Source organism: Labrus mixtus, chromosome 9 (genome assembly GCF_963584025.1).
Source record: "Labrus mixtus chromosome 9, fLabMix1.1, whole genome shotgun sequence".
NCBI lineage: Eukaryota > Metazoa > Chordata > Actinopteri > Labriformes > Labridae > Labrus > Labrus mixtus.
This window is the reverse complement of record NC_083620.1, coordinates 19,603,486-19,626,650: the sequence shown is the minus strand read 5'-3', so window position 1 is coordinate 19,626,650 and position 23,165 is coordinate 19,603,486. Positions and strand designations below refer to the sequence as shown.

Below are 23,165 nucleotides of genomic sequence, written 5' to 3'. Positions count from 1 at the left end.
CAGAGGAATTCAATTAACTTCTTTTTATATATCATACATAAGACTGTCTTAATATAATACAAAGGGCATTGTCATAAACACAGCAAAGTCTTGACTAGATCTTACAATCTGTGGATACATGGACTTATCCTTTCCCCCATGCTGTTCAATTCTATAGTGCATGTTGCATGTACAAAAAAAGTGAAAAAATGTGAAATCAAAAATGAAAAGGATAAATCCAAATTAAATAAGAGGATTTCAACTTCTGTTGGGTGTTCAGATATGTCAACAAGTATACGTGTTTGTGTGTAACCCACAAACTCAACAGGCTTATGAAAGATGGAACCTTTTTTTCAACCATGTGCTTCTCATATAACCAAAAAGTAAGGTTTGTGATGTACATGCACTTACAATATACCCTGTGAAAATTATTAAGGTTTGAAGATCTAGCTTTCCCTGTTTGATTCAAACCCTACCTCATAGTGTTGTCCTGATGTAGTCAAGTACCTTTGCCAAAAGGCAAGGTTTTGCCACTAAGAAAACAGGAGTTCCTGCCCACTGAATGGTCACCAAATTGACAAACATAATCAACATACCAGCAGGAGCAAGGTAGTGAGTTCTATACTTCCTTTATTAAAAAAATATAAATATATACATAAATTCTATTTCAACTATTAAAAAGGGGCTGCATTTCATGACAACTGCTCTAAATAAGAGGTCAATCAGCATGATCTGAAATAGGCGCACACTTACGAGTCACTGCAGTCAATTTTTTTTCTTTTTCAGTCTTTATTTTTGGAATGTTTAGTACCAGTATGAGTGCCAGTAATAAAACCACTGGCTATTTCTAAATGTCTCAAATTCTGCGGGGTATGAAAAATGATTGCAAATTTGCAATTAACCTTGACATCCAGATAAGACCCCAATCTCAATATAGGTAGCTTTACATTTGTGTTTGTGGAAATACCAAGCATGATCTCTTACGATGGTTTCTCCTTATAAATGGCAACAGCATGACCTGTGGCCTGCCCTTAATTTGACAGGTGGCTGTGGGCAGGTTTTTCTGTCTAATTTCAAAGCTGGTAAAATGAGCAACAGAAGAAAGAAAGCACTTCAAAATCCCTGATAGTAAAATAAAATCTGGTTATTGACTAATGTTTTGAGGACATGCATGTCTGCCTGGGCAAAGCATGTGATTGTGGGTTGACGGACACCCTTTCCCTTTGAATAGGACAACAATCATGGGGGATCTGCCCTACCAAATCAGAAAAATACCATTCAACACAAACTGATTTGCCACAATTATCCTTACCCTGCCAGGATGATGACATAGTCTTGCTTCACCGCAGAAACTAGCCAAGTTGACCAAATGATGTATGAAAGGCAGCAAAACCCTTTGAAATAGTATGATGGGGGCAAAAGAAAAACGACGACACAGAAATAGAACGCATTAGTCTCCTTTTTTTTTTTTTTTAAACCATCGGCTTCTATCTTGCTACTCCGGAGCCTGCAGAGTAACTACCAAATTCTCTAACATACCAAAGTTTTAAAAGACTCCCAAAATAATCTACCAATTAATATGGAAACAGTTTTGGTAAAACGTTGCAAACAAATCTGGCCAGAATACACGATAGCCAACGGTCTCAACAACGGTCTCCAGTTTTGCTAAAGTAATATATTGCAGCTGTTTGTATTGACGTTAAAATAAGATCTTGATAAACTTTGCGTCAAAGTGGTGAACTGCTACATTATTGGTTACAGACACCTATATGCTATAAAACAACTGCTTTGGTATAAAAACATATCCAAAGGGAAAATAAATTCTTGTAAAATTCACAGCATAATTTGAGGAGAAAAAAGGCAGTCACTTAACTCGTTTTTTTCTTCAGTTTCCATGTTTTGGATGGAGAGACTTGTGCAGGTGGTTCTGATGAGGAACTACATGCAAAAGGGAAAAATAACTAAACATAAAAGGGTAGACTCTGGAATAGATAGTTCTTTCCACTGCAAAATCCTTAACCAGTGAATAAGATTTTTAAGGAAGTAATGTTTAGGAGGTTGTTGTGTACAATAAGACCCTGTTATATGGGGCCCTGCTGAAGAAGAAATCTTTGTCGAGAAAGGCCTCAAATTACCATTCTTATTTACCTTTTCTAAGTTGTTTTAATTTCCTTAAAGAATTAAGGGCTGTCTAGAGAGAAAAATAGAGAAAAGCCATCTTAATTCAAATGATAATGTCCAGCTCCATCCCATTCCAAGTCCATGAGTCATAAGGCCAAAGGGTTATCTAGAACCAGCCGCTGACTGTCTTCCTCTCACTGGGCTGGATCCTTTCGTCTCCCGCGCCCATCGCTGCTCTCATCTGTGCCGGGCCCGGTTGCAGCTTGCAGGACTACATGGGCCTCTAGGCAAGAGGGGTGGTGCCTCCCTCTCCTTTGACCCGGTTGGTGTCAGCATCCACCTGCGGGGTCTCCTCTCCACCCGGCCAGTGCACGCTATAGGGACTCCACTGCTATGTGCTCCCCTTTGACAGAGTTACACAATACCGACCAACAACAAGAAATATCACCGCAAACACTTTCCCTCATTGTCAAGCTACAGGATTTACAAGCAGCTTTTTACGAGAAATTTCACTTAAAAAGGGCAAAATAATTAAGAACCAGTGGAACAGTAATGTCAGGCAGTCCACGGTTTGAACCGAAAGAGGACGCCGAGCATTTCATCACCAACAGCTACCTGCAAAACAGCTTCAAACTTTGCTCTGAAATGCTCCTTAGAAGATTTTGCCACATAATACCATATGGTGATTACTTGGTGGTTACATGAAACTGGTGAAATGGTAAGATGGATGTCTCAATCTCACTATGGTTATTCCGCAGTATTATTTTGTGCCTAATGATTGCAAAACAAAACTGATGAAAATTACATATATACTTTTTAACAAAGGTTTTCTCTGTAGTAGCGGTTCAGTGATATCTCCCTTCTGACGTGAGCAGCTTTTGTTCTCAACACACCTTGTAGTAAAAAACACCACCTTAAAAATGACGCACAGGGGGGAACACACAGCCAAATGTCAGTGCAGTCACGAGCTGGCCATTGAACTCTGCTGCACACACACTCCAGTCATTGGGGACTCCTCCCGGTCCATGCCCTGCCTCATGCCCAGGTGGCCCTCCGCTAGGTAGTGGGCGGGCCCTGTGTTCGTGCCCATGGAGAATGCAGGGTGCGCTGCCATGCCAGTCTCCTGCCGTGGGTTCGAGAAGGCACCTAGCCCCATGCTCAGCCCACCATTCTGACCAAAGTCAAGGGCTCCGGCGGGCAAATGGCGGAGCTGATAGGCCTGGTTGCCATGGTTCCCAGTGGAAGAGGACGATGTAGAGGAAGAGGAGGCAGAGGAAGACAGGGAGGTCATAGACAGATGGCCATGAACCACCTCCATGGAGTCCTGGGTTGAGGAGCTGTGTGTCGGGGAGGTGTAGTGGCGTGGGCGTGGCCGTGTTGCCATCATCGGCCCATGGTGGTGATGAGTATGTGAGTGGGGATGCAGGGCCTTAGGGTGCTGAGGGGGAACATGGAAGGTGGTCTCCTGGACTGGGTGGGTCTCTCCAGTGACTGACTCTGGTCCTACGCCACCTCCCCACACCAGCGGGGGTGGGTAAGGCTGTCTGGCCTGTCAATAGCAAGCAAAAACAAAGAGTCAGATGTGATGATTAGCATTGTTTAAATGTTTTGACCTTCAGTAAGATTAAACAGAAATGAGAAGTTATTCTCTAGATTGATAGAGTTCATTTTTAACTGACTTTATTAAATTATTATTTGATTTAGTATAACCCCCCTAGAAGTAAACATTACACTTTTTTTCTCAATGTAATTAAGTCAAGTAAAAATATAACTATTTAATAGCAAATCTATCACTTCTTATATATTGTTTCTGAACAGATAAAAATGACAGAAACAGCCTCTGTGAACAATCTTTGAGAGGCTAAATGTACTGATATATCATGTATGGTCCATTCTGGGGGAACTTGCTGACCTGTGGGCAGAGACTGTCACCATCGATGGCAGGCAATGCCGTGCCGAAGTGTCCTCCACTGTGCAAGTGGTGATGGGTAGGGTCTGATCTCGCTCTGCCACTGGTGCTTGTTCCAGATGACCCTCCTAGGTGTTAAACAAAAGTGTCACGGATAAGGCCTTAGCAACAATATAAAAATAAACAAAATGCTGGCTTTATTTTGATCACAGAACACGATACAGTCGTCACAATGTAGAAGATTGCACATCTTTGATAGTTTAAATGTTGCACTTTCTGATTAATAAGTTGATTCAGTCCACAGACAGAAAATGAACACCCCTTTACTAGTTAAGTGGTTAAAATTGAGTGATATGATGCAAACAACTGACTAATCAATGTGTTTCAGTTTAGATTGTAGGATAGAAACACATCAGATGGGAGTTTTCAGGCAGCAGTCACCTGAACTAGAGGAGGTGCTGGATGTTGTTCCTGAAGACTGGGACTGCTCTAGCGCGGGGCTCGTAGACACGCTGCTGCTTGTATTGGTCCCCTCGTCCGCAGTCTTCTTGAAGAAGCTGTGCTGCAGGGCATAGTAGGGCTGGATGCGGCTCTTAGGGTCATAGTCCAACATCCGCAGTATCAGGTCCTTGAACTTCAAGTAGTCAGCAACAGCATGGCCAGACTCCCCCGCCCGCCGGCCACCTGGACCCCCTGTCTCCACACCCAGGATGGAGTGGAGCTTCCGCGAGGCAGGAGGCTTGTACTGTTTAAGTCAAAGTACATAAAGATTAAGAGATTTACTCAGCTGTGACTTGTGTTTATCAGAAGTCTTCCCTAGGTTTCCAGACAAATGTGGGTTTCATTTTACCAGAAAACTGAGCTCACCCTTTTGCCATCTTTGGTCTTCTTAACACTCCATGTACCATCCGAAAGCTTCTCAAAGAACTTCCTGGCTTTTGGGGCTAGGTCCATAATGTGATTAGGAGGGATACCGAGAACCTCCACTATTTTGTTCATCTGGTCCACCTGGGAAAGAAGTTACAAATCAAGTTATCGTAACTTTATACTGAATAATTGCCCTTTAAGGAAACTGGATACATTTTCAGTACTTATGAGTTTATGTTGCGTGAATAATTGTTTCCTAGACCACAGATTTCAATTCTAGACGATGGAGCATAGGGTTAGGGATAGAAAACGGTACTGTTTGGTACTGGTACTGGTACATGATTGGTCAGTACCAACAGTATCCTTAAGATCATAGACGAACCATGCTCCCATCTGTATTTACGTTGAAAGTCCCTCATATTTAATGCAAGGCTTTCCATAGGCACCGGCCTTATGTCCCAACAGTTGACTAGTCATGCTGTTACAGTTGGCTTTGTTTTTTCCCCTACCTTATTCAGTACATTTTTGAAACACGCCTCGGTTACAAATAAAGGATGTCTCTTTGTATCGACCCCGCCCCTCCGTGTGTGTGTGTGTACACGTGTGTGTGGAGGCTCAGCTGAGAGGAGGCTTCAGTGTCTGATAAATATTATATTGAAGGACAGAAGAAAAATTGTCTTTAATTGCACAGAAGGCTCATCATTACTGCTTCAGAAAACAACAGATGCAGCTACATGACATCTGCACAGTTAGCATTTTTCAAATACCTTAAGCAGTCGTGTATGTGCATGATGTATCGACAAATCAGTGAATTTCCGTACCATTACACATAACATTGCATCTTTTTGGGTAAAATTTTAAGGTGATGATCATCATCAAAGATTTATTTTCTACGCCTAATAATACAGGGGATCAACGGGTGCGTCTTCAACCTGCAGAGGATCGTTCATACGAGACAGCCGTCACTGTTTGGCACTACTAACAGAGAGTTGTTCTTTAACTTCGGTGTTATACCTGAAGGTTATTACGGGAAAAAATGTCATTTGGTGTCTCAGACGTGTTTTTATAACCCATTATTAAGTTAGTATTCAGCGCGCTGACATCTGTGGTGTCAGTGAAATGACGATCTCACTTTAACACATCAGTGTTGAACTGTGATAAAAATATCTTATGTACCGTGAGATACATCACAGAGCACATTGAAGACTATTACATTTTAATAGCCTGATTAAACAGTAAAATCAAAGTATAACAATAAGAGTTTGTAAGTTTATTTAGAAGAGTCTGAAAAAACATTTTTTAAATCAGAAATGTTTCTTTCAGAGATCAACATTGAATTAATTATTTTATTGTGGGGAAATTTCAAGTTACATTTTTCATGTTAGGCATTTATGTAAGGTTTGTGAATTATGTTTGGTTCTCTGGAAAGTAATAACTTCAGGTGTTAAAGCAGTAAGCAGAATTCTCCCTCTTACATTATCATTCATGTCTTTTTTTTCTTACAAAATAATGAAGAGTAATATTGATAAGAGTACTGATAGGTGTCTGTATCGATACCGGTAATGATAACATCCAAACTATACCCATCTCTAACTGGGCATTGAGTGAAGTCTTTTAGGGCTGTGATCACCCCATGAGTTCAATGCTTTTAATTCCACAATCCCATGATTATTCCAGACAACAGGTTAGAGATGTAAACTACCGATGTCATTCAACCATTTTCATTCTCAGTTCCAGTAAAAGACACGACAAAGGACAAAGCTTATTAGTGTTTCATTTCCTTATACCTCATTTGCTCCACTGAAGAGAGGTTCTCCAGTGTGCATCTCTACCAAGATGCAACCCAAGGACCACATGTCGATGGCCAGGTCATAGGGCATTCCCAGCAGCACCTCTGGGGAACGGTAGAAGCGACTCTGGATATATTGGTATATCTACAAAGAGAGAGGGTACAAATGGTCAGACTGATATTTGCCTCTAATGCCTTGTGTATAATGCACATAATATAAATTGGCAACAACTATCGCAGACTTCTCCAGGACAGTCTTGCATACAGTCATTTTATTGCTGATAAGGAAAAACTGCAGCTAGATACCCTTTGTCCCAGTTGGCATGAGCTGCCAAAGTCCACTATTTTGATGGCACTCCTCTTGGGGTTACAGAGGAGGATGTTCTCAGGCTTCAGGTCACAGTGGATGATGCTGAGCTCAGGCGTGGCCAGGAAGAGCAGCGCCGTGCATAGCTGCTGGGCAAACTTCCGAGTGAGGTTGAGAGAGACGCCACGGAAGTTGGTGTTTCGGAGTAGGTCATACAGGTTATATGAAAGCATCTCAAACACGAGGCAGAGGTGGTTCCGGAACATGAAGTGGCGCTTGAGGTGAACTGTAAAAAAATGAAATGAAATCATACCCATGTAAGTAAAAGGCAATTTGATTTATTTTAAATGTCTTGTTAGATTAGAGGCAAACTTCAAGATTTGGTTACCGATGTAGTATTTCATCTCGGTATCATGTTTGTTCATGAGCTCTAGGAGGCGCACTTCAATCTGGGCTTGATTGAGGAAGGCTTTCTTGTTCTTGATGATCTTAATGGCAACCCATTCCTGCTCAGCACGGTCGTATGCTTTCACAACCTAAAAATGCAAAAGAAAAAAAGAAAGGAGTTAATTGAATGCCTCTCATTGATGAGTCCAAGATGTTTTGTTTCTTAACAACAATCAGCACATCAAGATTTTTCTGTAGGTGGCATCAAATATCTCGCTTAGCCACACAGAACCACAGATAAAATGATAACTTGTTTCTCCAAAATCAGGACGATTTTCTCCAAGTAAGAGTATGTGCAGGTGTAATTTGTGACAAAATACCTGTCCAAACGATCCTTTTCCTATCAAGGAATCAATCTCATAGCGGTCCATCCACTTCTCCCCATTCTTGACGATGTAGTCATAGTTATCATCGTCATAGCCATCATTAAAGACCTTCCTCTCTTTTTTGTGACTGGAGTCTTCACCCTGACCCTGTTGGTGCCGCCGCTTCTTTTTTGCATAATACACCTAGAAAGTAACAATGAAACAACTTTATGTCATCACACTGGAAGTAATATAGCACTCTCCTTAAATATTTGAAGTGTCACAATGTTTACATTGTAATGTAACAGATGAAATGGATGGATGCGTTCAAAACCAACCTCATTGATGTGTTTGTATGTTTTGATAAGGTCAATGGAGAGCTTCCTCAGGGGAGCTGAAGTTGGGTCACGAAAGCACTGGGGCATGTGCCTCTGTAGTATTGAATAGAGGAAAAAAAACACAATATTTCATAAACAAACAATATGTGCAGCGCTTTTGTAAGCGACATGGACTTCCCTAAATTGCTACTACTAAATCTAAGAGGCCATTTGTACAATATATTTTGCACAATATTAAATGGCTGCACTGAAAGAACATTTGACAAGCAGCTACTCTGCCTGGTGACAGCAGCAGAAAGGGAAGTAGACTTTCATATCACATTTAAGTATTGCAATCCTTGTAACACTACATATCCAGACTAAAGGAGATCGAACATCAGTGCAGGGTAAGTGTACCTGATTGGCAGTGAGCTGTGGTGTCTGGTCGCTGTACGGTAAGACCGTAACAGATTGGTCAGTGCTTGGCTGGTGGCGGTCACTGTACTGCTGGTGCGTATGGGGCATTGGAGCAGCCATCTGAAGACCAGCAGTGTGTAAAGAAAAAGAGGGCGCAAGCCGGACGGACGAAGGTTTGCATGCTGAAGTCTCTCCTCCTGGAAGAAATTAATACTGCCATGAGCTGCATGTTACCTTGGTTCAGCATTATAGAACTAAAATACACAAAGGAGAAATAGCAGGGAATAGTCTAGATATAAAACAGTTGTAAACTATTAAAGCTCACACACATGAGATTTTTCCCCATAAATAAAAAAAAGATAAAGATATTTACTGCTTATTGTAAATGTAACATGCCTTTTGCTGTTTGAGCTAACAAGAGGTGATTTCTTATCATAAGAGTCAAAATGTATTTTTGGAATAAAAAATATATGCAAAATGCAAATTATGCATCTGTAATATATACAGGTACGCTTAAAATATCATGCTCATATTATGACAGACAGAAATTATAACAGGATGTTAAGGAAATGACAATGATGAATTTATTATACAGATAAATGTCTGGTTAATATAAAGGGTCTTTGTTAAACATGTAAAATAAGACAAAAAAAGCATCAAATGATGACCAGAAATGAAAGTATAGCAGTAATATATCAACCTTTGTGAGTAAAAAGGAGCAAAACAGCAGGTTGAACAGTGAAAAGGGGTGAAAAGAAAGCATCTCCACACAATACAGTGAATCATCCTTCATTTTAAGCCAGAAGGAATCAAAAAATTATCAAATAGCATGTTCAGCTATCAGCATCTCTCACCAGACAACACAATTCACCAGTGCTACACAGTAACCACTATTCAGAATCCCAGCAACAGCACCTAATTAGCATAGCCTATCACCACAGAGATACAGCGTGATTTGGCAAGCCCATCAATGCACAGACCAATCACAACGCAGTATGCAAATAGCCTACTTTTGTTGCCAGGGCAGAGCTGCTCCCATTTTCCAATGAGAAAACAAGAAATAAACAAGAAATAAAATTGAACTTTGGCACACTTAGACGCTGCTTTCAACACAAGAGCCTGACAGCAAAATAGCTGCACAGCCCAAAACCTGCACTCCATCTAAAAGCATTAGAAAGCTGACCCAGCTTTGGAAAAGGAAAAATACACATCCACTGACAGAAGGAAGAGGAACTGTAAGATGATAGAGCACAAGCAAAGGCTTTATTTTAAGAAACGGTATTTTCAATATACTATATATCTTTATCTATATTAAAATGCTTAATTTATATATGTCATTCACACTATAATATATATATATATATATATATTTTTTTTTACATATATATATTTATTAAATATTGGTTTAATAAAACCTCATGTTTCAGGGATGTATAAACTTATATTGTTTAGAAAAAAATATTTAGCTTAATTTTAATTCAATTATCCAATTATTTAAACATTTTTTAGTTATTAGAAATAAAACATTTCAATGAAATGACTCATTTGTCAAGATGATCAGACCTGTGTGTTCAAGTGCACCTTAAGAAAATGATGTCAAACAATTTTAAGTACTTAAAATAAAATTACTGTAAAAAATGTGAATTTAAATACTGAATTGATTAATAAAAACACAATCATATCTCATTAATTTCAACCTAAAATTGTGCTCCTATTTGTGAGTAAGGATGACACACATTCAAAACAGTAAGTGTTAGTGAAGAGGGTCTGAGGTTCACCACGTCCCACCAAAGGGTTAAAGCTTAATGTATAGCTTCTAACCTGGATGCATCATCTCCAGTAAAATTTCATATCATCCTGGAAGGAGAGTCCAGCAGCATACCACAACCCACTACAAAGAATAAAAACAGACCATTATCAGTTTTGCATCTTTGGTGGGGATTCAATTTCATTGTGGTTTCATTTTTTGTTATGAAAAAATGAGGGCCCCCTAAACAACAGAGGACAAGTCCAAACTTCAAAAAAGTATTCTTAGGGTCGAGATTTGAGCTTTGTGTTCATTAAAAGAAGAAGATGCTGAGATTCAACACAGTTAAGCAGCTTATTGATCCTTAATGAAAAGTAATTAATACCTAGGTTATAAAACATTTTTTAAAGTATGAAGCTCGTGTAGAAGCTGTTTGAAGACATGGTCCACTATGAGAGGCCCAGATTATACCTCAGAGCACAAAACCAGATAGGAATGAGCAATGTTAAGGACTTAGCACATGATATTTTCCTATTATATTCACATTGGAAAAATAGTTTTTAATTTCTTAAATACTAAATAACTGTAGAGGATTATGCAAATTAAGAAAAGTTAAGTCTGAGCCTATTTTACAAATGCAATACCCTGACAACAGACTTGACACATCTATAGGGTGAATTTGCCATTTCGAAAATCTCCCAACTCTTTAGAAAATCCAAAGCTTTATTTCACCACAATGCTATTTTGTTAGCGCACTTGTAGCTTTTTTTTTTTTATTTTTATTTTTTTTTACTCTCCCCTAAAAAGGTTTGATTATCCTTCATTTTCAGTACCGACACATGAACAGTTCCTTTTCCTGGCTCTGCTCATCACGGCATCATCGGGCCCCATTTAGGTGTAAATATAACGACAGCTAGCTTGCTGTTAGCAGCCGTAACATATCTTAGGTGATAGCTGGAGACCAAGTAACACGTAAATGTGTCATCTTCTCACGCCCAGCTGATTACATCTACACCAGAGATGAATCAAATGACCCCCCCCCCCCCCATCCAAAACAATTAAAAGCCTAAAGGTGCGTGTATAAAGACGGTGGCTCTGTACTTACAGTCGATGGGGTAGATCTCGTCATGGTTGGGATTTAGAAAGCATATTCAGTGTAATTCGCGTCCTCTCTCTCTCTGCTACATTTTCCTTCGCGTTTGCCTCAAATTCCTACTATCCGACTACACAGACGTAGTCAGGCTTTAGCTAACGTTGTCGTCGTTAATGTTACCCCCCCTGGAAAAAAACTGCGGGACAAGCAAAGCAAAGCCTATCTCTCACCAATCCAGCCTTTTAACGCTAGCTAGTGACGCTGTGTTCAGCCAGCCAGCCAGCGGGGTTGTGGGGCCCATTCAGCTGGTCCGTCAACAAGTCAACGATAAACCATTAGCGAGGTTAGCAGCCAAGCTTTTTTTTTTTTAGCCAGGTCAGCTAAGCGAAGTATTTAAACCCCCCCAAAAAAATCCACTTGCAAAAATTGCAGTGACAGTAAAAGTAAAAGCAGCCACGGTTTTTACTGTGAAAGCTAACACGGGGCTACATTCGCTTTAATCGTACAATGACAGTGTCTTATGTCGCCCTGGGGTTAGCCTTTAAGGTTTAAGCATGACTCTCCCCCCACCCCCAGTCCCGCTGCCTGCTGCCTGCACACCCCCCCACCACCTCCTCTTTACCCACAACAACCTGCAGAACCGCTCCCGTGTAATCCCAACATTAGTGGAGTTGACCTACTGACTGGCAGCAGATGTTACCGCTGGTTTCAGATGAAATGTTAGCTTAGCCGCCACACACACACACAGGCAACTTCACTGTCGCGTCCATCATTTGTTAACCATTCACGTTACAACACAATACTCCTCTATAAAGAAAATGCATTGTAATCTTAATGTTTTTTGTTTGTGTGTGTGTATGCTCACTTACCTCTGATGGCACGATCTTCATTTAAAGTCCAATAACCTGTATGATGAGGAAACTTATCCAGCTTGAGATTCTCTCCCCTCCCCTGCACGGTTAGCGATGTAATGTTAACCGATAAATCCACAAAATCCCCCCCCCCTCGTCCTCCTCGGATCGGGAAAACTCTTATAAAATTACTCGCCGGCCAGATTAAAAAAAAAAAAAGCTCTTCATATCCCCCCAAAATCGTCGATTAACATCAAAAAAATCAACTTTGACAAACGCTCCTATCAGCTGATGACTAGCCTAGCACCATGCTAACGTTAACTAGCACGCATAACTCACTAGCTAAACCTCAGCGAGCCGGGCTAGCTAGTTGACAAAATGAACGCAGCTAACATTAGCTACCTGCCCTGGCTAGCCTGAAGCTAACAATCCTAGCTGCGGCTAAATAAACGTTGTGCCCCAAATTCAGATTTTTAGGTCGTCGTTGCAAAATGTAGCGTCGGCCACTTCGATTAAAAACGACAATACAGTTGAATCCAGAGTATTTTTTGAACATGAAACAGAATCCTTGTCCTCTGATAATTTTTGGTTAGGAATTTTTGTGTCAATTTTCACAAAATGGCGCGCGGTCCAAACCTGCGCAGTGAACCGGCCCGGTGGAACCAGAGACGCGGACAACTCAGTTAGTGCGGCGCCGCCTAATTATTTCAACTGTGGTTAAAACGTCGGCCTCTTGATCTTCTTCATCCGATCCACTCGACGCAATTCGATATCCAGAAACATGAAATATATATCCACTGACAGCATTATTCCGGCGGGAAGGGAGAACATTTGAAAAGACTGAGCTGGGGAGAAAAAAAAAACCCTCCTGACAAAATGGCGATGCTCTAGCTTGTTGCCATGGCAACTGTCAATCAAAAAAAAAAAAAAAGTACCCGGATGTACCAATGACGAATAAAAATCTTTTAACTGGCCAGAGTTACAGGACAAATATAACTCTGGTGGTGTCCCTGTCTGTCTTATAAACCGTGTTCGGCCCTGTTGCTACCGTCCGGCACAGGTGTATTTTTACCAGAATGTAGCTTTCTTTACAGTTTTTAAAACCTCCCTCGCCTCCCGTGGTTGTTACTTTTTTTTTTTTTTATACCATTATAGACAGTAAGTTTGTAAGTGGGGCACTTTTCTGTTTTCTGTGAAATATCATATAGGCTATGTTTTGGATAATAGCTTAATAAAATAGTATCATAGCCAGGATTTCCAGGCCCCAAATATGGTTCTTTTTACAATAATAATAATAGTAATAATAATAAAACATAATTTAGCTAGACATAGCCTATAGGCTGCTCAAAAGGATTTACAAGGTCTAATTTTAAAAAGCTGCTTTTCCCTGGTCGTCTTTACAGTCCTAATGGTTGATTACAACTAGGCTACAGGCTATGGGCTGGGTCTTACTTGTGAAAGACAGATTTTTTTTTAACCTAGGCTTTTGTTCAACAGAGTCTTTAGAAAAAGGAGGAAGATATGCACAATGCTAAACAGCAGACTGAGGTAGAAGATAGGCCCGCACCGAAAATTTTAATTCATCACAATCACAACATTTCGACCAGAGGTCTTCTTCAGATGAAACATTTGACCTTAAATTATCACCTGAAGAAGACCTCTGGTTGAAACATTGTGATTGTGATCAATGAATACTTTTTGTGGCATTTGAGGAAGTGTGTGGGCATAGGCTATATCTTCCTCCTCAACAGAACCTTAATACATGTTTCAAATCAAAAGACGAACATGGAATATACTTTGTTCCAGTTACCTGTATTAGGCTACCTGTATTCAGCCAAGCATATGTATTTTTTGTTAGTGTTTGAAGGTCTTAACCTTTCAGTCTTAAAAAGATAGTTTTTCAAGTCAGATCAATGCACAAACAAGAATAACACTGCTGGCACCGTTACATTTTAAAATGTAAAACTAGCCTACATCAGCCTAGCAAAAACAAAAAGTTAGTGCGTTCAAAGATAAACACTTTAGTTTGAGTGCGTGAGAATTAACTTCTACATGACTCTCAGTCAAATACTTTTCTATTGAACACAAACATTCTCAATGTAAACTTTGTTGCTTTACCATACCCTCTATCTCAGACTGCGATGACAGTTAAAACTTCAGACAGCACTGGACTTTATTTCCATGAAATCATCCAGTTGCAAAAGGATGAGATTATCTGAGTGATATTGTCAGTTTTAGACAGGATGTCGGACACTTAAAAACACACACAAACCTACAAATAGCCTATAGTTTTTTCTCTGATTAATATCTGAGTGCTTTTAAGTCAAATAAAATATTTAAAAAGATAAAAGTTGAAAGTAAAAATGTCCAAACTTAAGCATATTAAGATGATATAAGCAGGTCTGGTGACATGCATCACAAAGGCCATGAATAGTTTAAAAAAATGTCAAATTCTTGCTTGTTGGTCAGAATAACCAGAGTCATACATTTTTTAAAAGTGTAATTTGGGGCCCCTATCACAATTCATTTGATTTCACCACCACCAAATGAAATGCTCTATTTAAGATTTCTTCCTCCACACTTAAGATTTTAATTTGTTACATTTAGAGTTCGTGGGAAAAGAAAGTCCTGCATTCATTTCTTTATTTCAGGTAATGCTACAAAAGAAAGCATGAAAGTACCAAAAGTTAAAGATGTCGTCATGGAGAAAGGTCCGAACCAGAACAATGTTCATCACATAGTTGGACAATAAATATAATTTCACTAAATGTGAACATCACTTTACTTTTACAGCAGGCGACGGTTAATCGAGCAGCTTTTATTCCCTCTGTATTTTTATTTTATGTACTCAATTATAAAGTGAACTGTGCACAAATACCACAGCAGTAGTCAGAGTATCAACAGGGATTTGACGTAACATAAAACAAAACTTCATGGCAGCTTTAGATATTTTTTAACTCCTTATCTGAAACAGAACATGTCAAACAAATCAACATCGCAAGACTGTGTTGGGGATTCATTATTGTTTATGGAAACATTTTTAGAACCTTTCAAATATTTTTAAGTCAAAACATGAGTTGGTCTGTTACTTTTAACCAGTTAGCCTCTGTTTGAACCTTATTATTTATGAACACTTTTGTTGACCATATTTGTTTGGGGGGTAAAATAATGTAATTTACCCGCGATAGAGAGAAATCACCCAACATGGTCGAATGAATTCAATAGCCTGGAGGTCATTGTACACATCATTGAATGGCACACATGCTCTTTTCTGCTTCTTCTTTCTTCTTCTTCTTTCCAGATTTGACGTTTCAGCCCTCCTGAGTCCGGCGGTTACCGTCATTGTGTTTTGTAAAGATCTGTGGGACCAGATAACAAACATCATCTGTGCACAGGGTCAGTCAAACTAAACTGAAGTAAGGTGGAAATGTTAGATGTTAAGATGTCAAGATGTCTGTTTTTACGACTTACCTTTTGCATCACTGGTTCAACAGATTCCTGTTGAGCATGGTGTGAAAAAGATCTTAAATAAGTGGAGTCAGGTTTGTAAGTGAGAAGCCGGTGCAGAAAGTGTGTTTAGTTTTTTTTGCTTACTTTCCCAGATCTGTTCATCACAGCAATTGAAGGTATATATATCAGCTCATATACAGTATAACACAAAAAGGAAAACTTCACTTAAAAAAGTATATAACTCTAATCCAAAAAGAGACTGTTTCAAAAAATATATATAAGTCCATCCTACGTCAATATGTTCATCATTGCATGTATTCTCATTCAATTTTCCAAACACTCTGCCCTTTGTAAAACTCTCCAATGCTCACTTTCTGTATCACATCTATGATCATAACTGTTTAGCTTTTACTTGCCAGCCCTCATTAACAGCGTCTTTCAGTGCTATCAGTGACCACTAATTGTTTCTGACCACAGCAGCTTTCTGCATCACATTCATCTTGCAGCCTCAACTCAAAAGAGAGGAGCAGAGACAGACATGTACATAATGTCAAACCACATCTGATGTTTGAACCGCAGAAAAACAAAAGTACCAAGCAAGGAAAGTGAACGATGAGCTGCCATCCTGAGAATCGTGGAAACACATGTATTATTCAGGGGAAGATTAAAAGTAACATTACAAAAGTTACCATTAAACGGGCCTGACTCAGTGAAAACCTGTTCCTGTTCTGCAGCACATAAAAACAAAGATCACAGCAGACAAAAGACACAACCAACAATCAGACTAAACAGAGACACAGACAATCAGAGGTGGGGGGGAACTAAAATTAACATTGTATTGGTTAAATCAGTGATTAAGTTTGTCCATTCATCAGGTGGTATTTGCCCCTGCTAGAAATGCCTAACAGAGGTTGCTGTCCTGATATAATGTGGGACCTCATTCTAGACTTTAGTGTGTATAAAATAAAGACCTCTGACCATAGCTGTCTTTGTAAGCCAGAACTGGGATTAATGCTTGTGAGAGTGATCTAGAGATACGTTCCTGACTTGTGTTGGATCTTGGCACTCGAGCTCTAAGTGCTGGAGACGAGATGTTGTTGTGGATCTGATAGTAAAACTTAATAAAGCATAAAGGTGACATGAGGTTGAGTCCATTTCTGTGCACAAAAAGCTTGATTTTAAGAATAAAAATAGAGCAAAATATGACATCAATAAATTTGGACATGTGATACATATAGCATTCATAACACAGGCTGTAAAATAAAACATGTGAAGGTGTCAGTCCACAAATATCCTTATTTTGTATCAGTCACTTTTTAAACATAAAGTCAGAGTTTTAAGGCATCTAAATAAAGCATGTGAGTCTCATTATTGAGGGTTTGTGCACAAAACTACTGCCTGAGAGTTCTTATTGACAGAGACATGTACGGTTAGAAACACATAAATAATAAAAGCACAAAGACGACCATGATAAAAGAAGAGTTTGTTAAATCTTGTCATTTCTGAAGGACAGTATCACTTTAAACTTAAGCCATCTATAGCTTTAACTTTGGACAGAGTTGATCTCGGAAATATCCGGAAATGTGTTTGAATTGAAGAACACTTTAAATCTCAGACTTCTGTTAAACGTGTCTGAGAAAGAAGACTTCTGTTAGATTGATTTGAAAGGAAATGTAAGTCTGGAAACGTGTTAACATTCATTTTCTGGACTGAAATATTCCTAAATTGAAAATGACATCAAATCCTTAAACTATGTGTCCATTTGAACATTCAACTTTTCATTCTTATAATTTTTGCTTTTTATAAAAAAATATGCTGAAAATAGACATTTTAAGCTAAAGCAAACACTCAGTTAATCATTTTTAATGAGGGTGTGTTTTTGTGTGCTCTGTTTAAATGTCTTATTGAGTGTTTTGGTGCTTACTCAACTTACAGAAGTGTACTGTAAAATGTCTATAAATCTTGTACAGCAGTGAATCCTCTTTAGGCCACATGTTTCAAATGTGTTACATTGTTATAATCACAAATCATTGTAGCACATTATACATTACAACTGTTGTTTGAGGAGTTCAAATGCTTGTGATGAGTCAAGCATAAGTCTGCAACGTAATCAAATTATTGAGTCAGAATCACAGTTAAGGGGACACTTTGAAGAACTGTGGAGATTTTTGTTCTTGTTAAAACTCTACATTTTCCGCAATTTTCCTAAAATTGAATTGGCTTTTTTCAAACTAAATACAATTCCACCATTTAATACACATTTCTACAAACTTCCGTCAGTCAAAAGTTTCTTGTGTGTCACTTAGACCTCATGTGAAAACAGACTCTGATCCTTTTTATTCTTTTTTTTTTTAAGCTGAGTAGAGATTTCCCTTGGTTTTGATTTTTGAGTAGCAGTGTATTCTTTGACCACAAGGTGGCAGCAGAAGCCCATGTTGGCTGTTATCAAGTCCTGGTGATGACGTCTACGAAATGCTGGAATGTCCTGTGTACACTATTTTGTTTGGGGATTTAGTATTGTGAGTGCCACATCCAGAAACTATTAGACGCTGTTTAAGGATGATGGACACTGATCTGTAAAATTACTTTCATGTGATTAGCCTGTTGGACAAACGATGTTTTTTAGACTGCAAGAAAGTAATTTGTGTCAAGTTGAAGTACTTTCTACCACATTTATATTCCCAGACGGGGCCTATATTTTCTAAAATATGCAGGATAAATCAGACAAAACATTTATACTTTGTCTAGTCATGAATATGAACACAGGTCAGTGGCTTATTTAGACCCTATATAGGGTTTAAAGCTTATACAGGGGAATAAGAAATATAAAGACGTAAACTATTCCACAGTGTAAAAATGATCACACTGCGTGTAAAAGTAAAAACATGAATTACTCTGAATCAAATCTTCGTTTTTATTGATGTCTCCAATAAACTGTTTTATTGGAGTTTTATTCCACATTATGCAGCATTAAAATGTTGCAACTCTTTCAAGGCGGAGCTTATTTAAACTGCATTATATCATGGAGGGTATCCACTTTATACATTACAATACACAAATCATTTCTGGTTTATATTTATCAATAATGTATTAATTAAATCTAGCAAAAGCTTGATATTAGATGATATTATTGTTGAGGAATGAAGGTTGTGTTAATATTATGTTCCTATAAAGTGATAGTCCAATGAGAAGAAAAGCACATTTAGAGTTTTTACAAAGTAAAGTGCTTCATGTGTGTAAACGCAGCCGCAGAGTTTAGGTGTCAGATGGGATGATTTACAAATTAACAAAGAAAATTTTAGATGTTTGTTAACTTTGCTGTGGGGTATGATAGGTGTCAGACAAAATGAGTAACAGCATGCTGCTGAAAGCCTTTGATTACATACTCGCACATTTGACTGTTTAAATAAAGCAGGATGTACGGTGGCCGGTAGGGGTCAAACGCTCAGCAACTGATGAAATGACATACATTTAGAAAAACGCGCAGCATATATAGAAACACTGCACACTCAAAAGCAAATGCAAACTACCACAACAAATGCAAAGGCTGAAACGCGCTGCAAAGACAGTGTCCGGGTTGAACTCGCTACTCATCTCTTTGCTACAGTTTAACATTCTCCCTGTCATCAAACACTGACACTTCACCCACGGAGAGCCCTCTGCCCCGGGCCTGACAAGTTCAAAATCTTGGCAGACGGAAGTCCCGTAGCCTACTCAAGCCGGGCAACGGTGCCGGTATCCGGGCAGCCAACTTAGCAGACGGGCTTGTCTCCTAGCGTACCGGGGCTGCTCTCATTGAATCCCCCCCCTCAGGCTAGGGGGGGAAACACAACTTTGAGAAATGAGGTCTTGTTGAGCGGTAGCTTTGCTAAGTTGGCTGCCCGGCTACCGGCACCGTTGCCCGGCTTGAGTAGGCTACGGGACTTCCGTCTGCCAGGATTTTGAACTTGTCAGGCCCGGGGCAGAGGGCTCTCCGTGGGTGAAGTGTCAGTGTTTGATGACAGGGAGTAATGTTAAACTGTAGCAAAGAGATGAGTAGCGAGTTCAACCCGGACACCGGGGATGGCGAAAGCACGAAGTGTCAGGCTGGGAAGGCGGGTGCAGAGGGATGAGGTGCAGCTGGAGCTCATAGCCCCAGAGCTAGCACTCGCTCCAGGCATCCCGGGGCTAACAGCCACAGACCCACACTAACTCTCTTGAAGTTATCCTGTGTCATTCAACGATACAGCATCACTATCTAAACATAACTTTCTGTTCCTAGCTGTCTCTCTTACTCTCTCACGTAAATAAACCGAAATAAACAGTTCCACAGCGCTCCTACAGGCCTCCAGCACTTCCGTTTAAGGATGAACTTGCAGCGTTTCTGTGTTTGCAGTTGTTTTCTGGTTGTGTGTGTTTTGACTTAAGTTTCGTTTCTGTACTTGCAGCGCGTTTGATGCAGTTGTTTTGCCTATTTGCAGCGCCTTTGTGTCTTTGCAGCGCGTTTCAGCCTTTGCATTTGTTGTGGTAGTTTGCATTTGTTTTCTATATATGCTGCGCGTTTTTCTAACTGTATGTCGTTTCATCAGTTGCTGATCGTTTGACCCCTACCGGCCACCGTAAGGATGAGATCAGGAACAAATGTATGCATGTACAGGGTAAAAGATCTGTCCACAGGGGGCGCCAAAACCGACAGAAACTGAAAGCTGAGTGAGTGACGCCTCTCCAAATCTTCTTACAATGTTGTGTTTCACCACAGAGGGCAGATCCAACAAATGGAGCACGCAGACATTCACACAAACAACATGCATGGATTAAACTCGGTTATTATAGATCTTTTGCATTCAGGCCTCAAGTTAGACCAGAACCACTGCACAAGACTTCAAAACTAACGGTTAAAAGAATTATGAACTTTAAAAGAAGCACTTTAAGGAGACTGCTTTCTCCAGAGTGTAAGGTCCGAGACAAAGAAAAGAGGAGAAAGAAGATGATTGCGCATTTTGTAAATTACAATTTTGATGCCGGGGATGAAGTCCCAATGAGAAGAATAAAGTGGAAGGTCCAGAAAATTAAACTCATCTGAAGCTTCTCAAGCTAATGCGTCCTGTGGATTCATTACCTAGAGGTCATTCACTTGCCGACATCATGCTGGACATGTGGGTCTGATCAGAGGAAATACTCAGATATTAAAAACATCGAGAGTCCCTCTCTGGATGACCTCACTGAAACAAAGCATCCAGACCTGTTGCCAGAAGCCAGATCGTCCAAGCCTTTGGGATGTGTTTTAAACTGCTGAAATCCTTGAGGTCAAGTCCTTGTGCTGAAAGAGAATAGGGTTTCCTCATCTGGAGGATGATGTTCCTGAAAAGTTTATCAGGCTGCTGCCACATCTGCAACCTTCAAGCCCCAAACCCTCTGACGTTCAACCTGAGATTATGTACATGATGAGTTCAAAGATACCTGGTTGCTTTCTCCAGATGAAGAAGTTGCTGAACTGTTTATGCTTTCAGTTTTCAGCTCTCACATTCAGGCAACCCTAAAGATGCTCACTCTTCTCATGAGAAAGACCTGCACGATTTGGTGCATCCCAAAATCGGACGGTTGAGAATCCAGTACCCAGTCCCCTGAACAACTTTCAGTAAAAAAGTGTGAAAAATAAACTTGAAGAGAGTGAATGATCCTGCAGTAAAGAACGATTACAAGGAGGAGGAGGAGGAGGAAAAGGAGGAGACACCTTCCTGTATGAGTACCTCTGCACCTGCTGTCTCCAGCTGCCATTGAGCAAAGTGTCAGTTTTAAAAGAGCGTCCCTCTCCTCTGGGCTGAATTCATCCATAACAAAAACAATCTGAAGACAATGCTATTAACATCAATACATTGTTATACACCCCTATTCAACCACATATAAATCAGTATACGATGCCAAAAACAAGCACATCAAATATTTAAAATAGCATTAATCCTCATACAACTCATTTGATTGCAAACTAAACAGCTCCAAACTAACCTATCTGCACACTATAAGCATCATGTAATCCTTTTTCCTGCACACACACACACACACACACACACCATACACAGCTTGTCCAAAGATATGGCAGCACTAGGGCTGTGAATCTTTGGGTTTCTCTCGATTGGATTGGATTTTGACTCTTGGGCTCACGATTCGACTCAGAATCGATGTTCCATTCAAATCGATTCTGTACTCATTGCACCATGGATTCAAAGTCTATTTATGACTTTATACATACTCCAGTCATCTATGAGACTGGCTGAATTTCTTGCTGCTCTATTTGGCATTCTACTGAGTTAAAAGAGCTAGCCTTAGCACGTAGCAGGGAGTGACTGAATAGCCACCTCTAGGCAGCACACATTTTAACTGGCTATTTATGTAAAGATCAAAGTTAGATTTTTAGTAACTTTTTAATGGTTATGAAATGTCCATCCATCCAACCATTACCAGATCCGTAGCCAAACTGCTGATCCTGAAACATTTCCCTCTAACTCAAATATTATGTCTTAAAAAATATAATTACTGATCTTTTCATGATTTATTCTTGTTTAATTTGTTTATTCCTTGTTGTTGTGATTTCCTGTTTCATTTTGTCATTTGTATGCTTGTGTTTCTGTTTCCTGCTGATAATCCTGAGTTTAGTTTTCAGTGTTCTCGCCCACAAGTGTGCCTGTAACTACTTCAGAGACCACTTCACTACCAAACGGAGGTAAGCTCGTCCGCCTTGTTGTTTTTTCTATAATTTGTTCATATTACAGCGCACCCTTTAACCGACACACTGAGCACGTCAGCTTCCATTCATAGTTTTAGTTTTCCAATGTTTCCTGTTTTATTTTGTAGCCCCCCCCCCCATCATGTCTATAGTGTTTCTTCCTGCCTCAGTGTGTTTCCCTCCAATTTTGATTGTCTCCACCTGTGTCTGATTACTCGTGAGTCTCAGTGTGTTCCTTCCCATCTGTCAGTACATTCATCTACCTACCCATGGCCTGTGCTTTCCTTGTGGCGCTTGTTTTTTCCCCTCCTGTGGGATTTTTAGTTGGACTTTTGAAGGAACTCAAAGGTAAGCTTTAGTTTTTGCATTTTGTCTTCTTTTTTTTTTTTATTACATCTTTTCTCTTCAGTTTAGCACTTGGGTGCTGTTCCTTGCTATTTAAACCTGCTGGCAGACATGACACAGGTGAAACTAATCACTGCAGTCATAGTGGAGGGAAAACAGACAAAGGGAGGACACACATGATACACAGGGTCAACAACCACAAAATAAAACAGGAAACACTCAAGACTAAACTTGGAAATAATACAGTAAAAAAAAAAAAAAAAAAAAATTAAATAAACAAATAAAAAATCATGACCTTTTATATAACGAAGTGACAGTTCTCTTAACATTGATGTAAGTCTTTTTGAAATGAAAACGCCTCTTAAATGTGATTTTCTATATTGTGATAAAAAAAAAATCAGTACACTGACAGCTCACTGTGTCTTCAAACCTTCTCTTCATCAATGACAAACTTTTCTTTGTCTTTACTCTTTAAGATGAAACCTGTCAGACAACATAATGAATCTTCAGGGGCCATG

General features: G+C 39.6%; 1 protein-coding gene across 5 annotated transcripts; it reads right to left on the bottom strand.

Moving 5' to 3' along the window:
* Positions 1-8: 8 nt before the first annotated feature.
* On the bottom strand, positions 9-12,317 carry dyrk1ab (dual-specificity tyrosine-(Y)-phosphorylation regulated kinase 1A, b). Of its 5 annotated transcripts, none has more exons than XM_061046724.1 (12): positions 12,168-12,311; positions 10,280-10,349; positions 8,459-8,655; positions 8,063-8,155; positions 7,740-7,928; positions 7,361-7,508; positions 6,972-7,258; positions 6,664-6,810; positions 4,877-5,017; positions 4,451-4,754; positions 4,013-4,137; positions 9-3,649 (listed from the first exon to the last, which is right to left on the bottom strand). In XM_061046724.1, the coding sequence occupies exons 2-12, from the start codon at positions 10,290-10,292 to the stop codon at positions 3,062-3,064; spliced, it is 2,232 nt and encodes a 743-aa protein (XP_060902707.1). In that variant the 5' UTR covers positions 10,293-10,349; positions 12,168-12,311; the 3' UTR covers positions 9-3,061. The 5 variants fall into 5 exon arrangements, with proteins under 5 accessions (XP_060902707.1, XP_060902708.1, XP_060902711.1 ...); XM_061046725.1 differs by lacking the exon at positions 12,168-12,311 and adding an exon at positions 11,311-11,422; XM_061046728.1 differs by lacking the exon at positions 10,280-10,349 and having other exon boundaries at positions 12,168-12,317.
* Between the last annotated feature and the right edge of the window lie 10,848 nt (positions 12,318-23,165).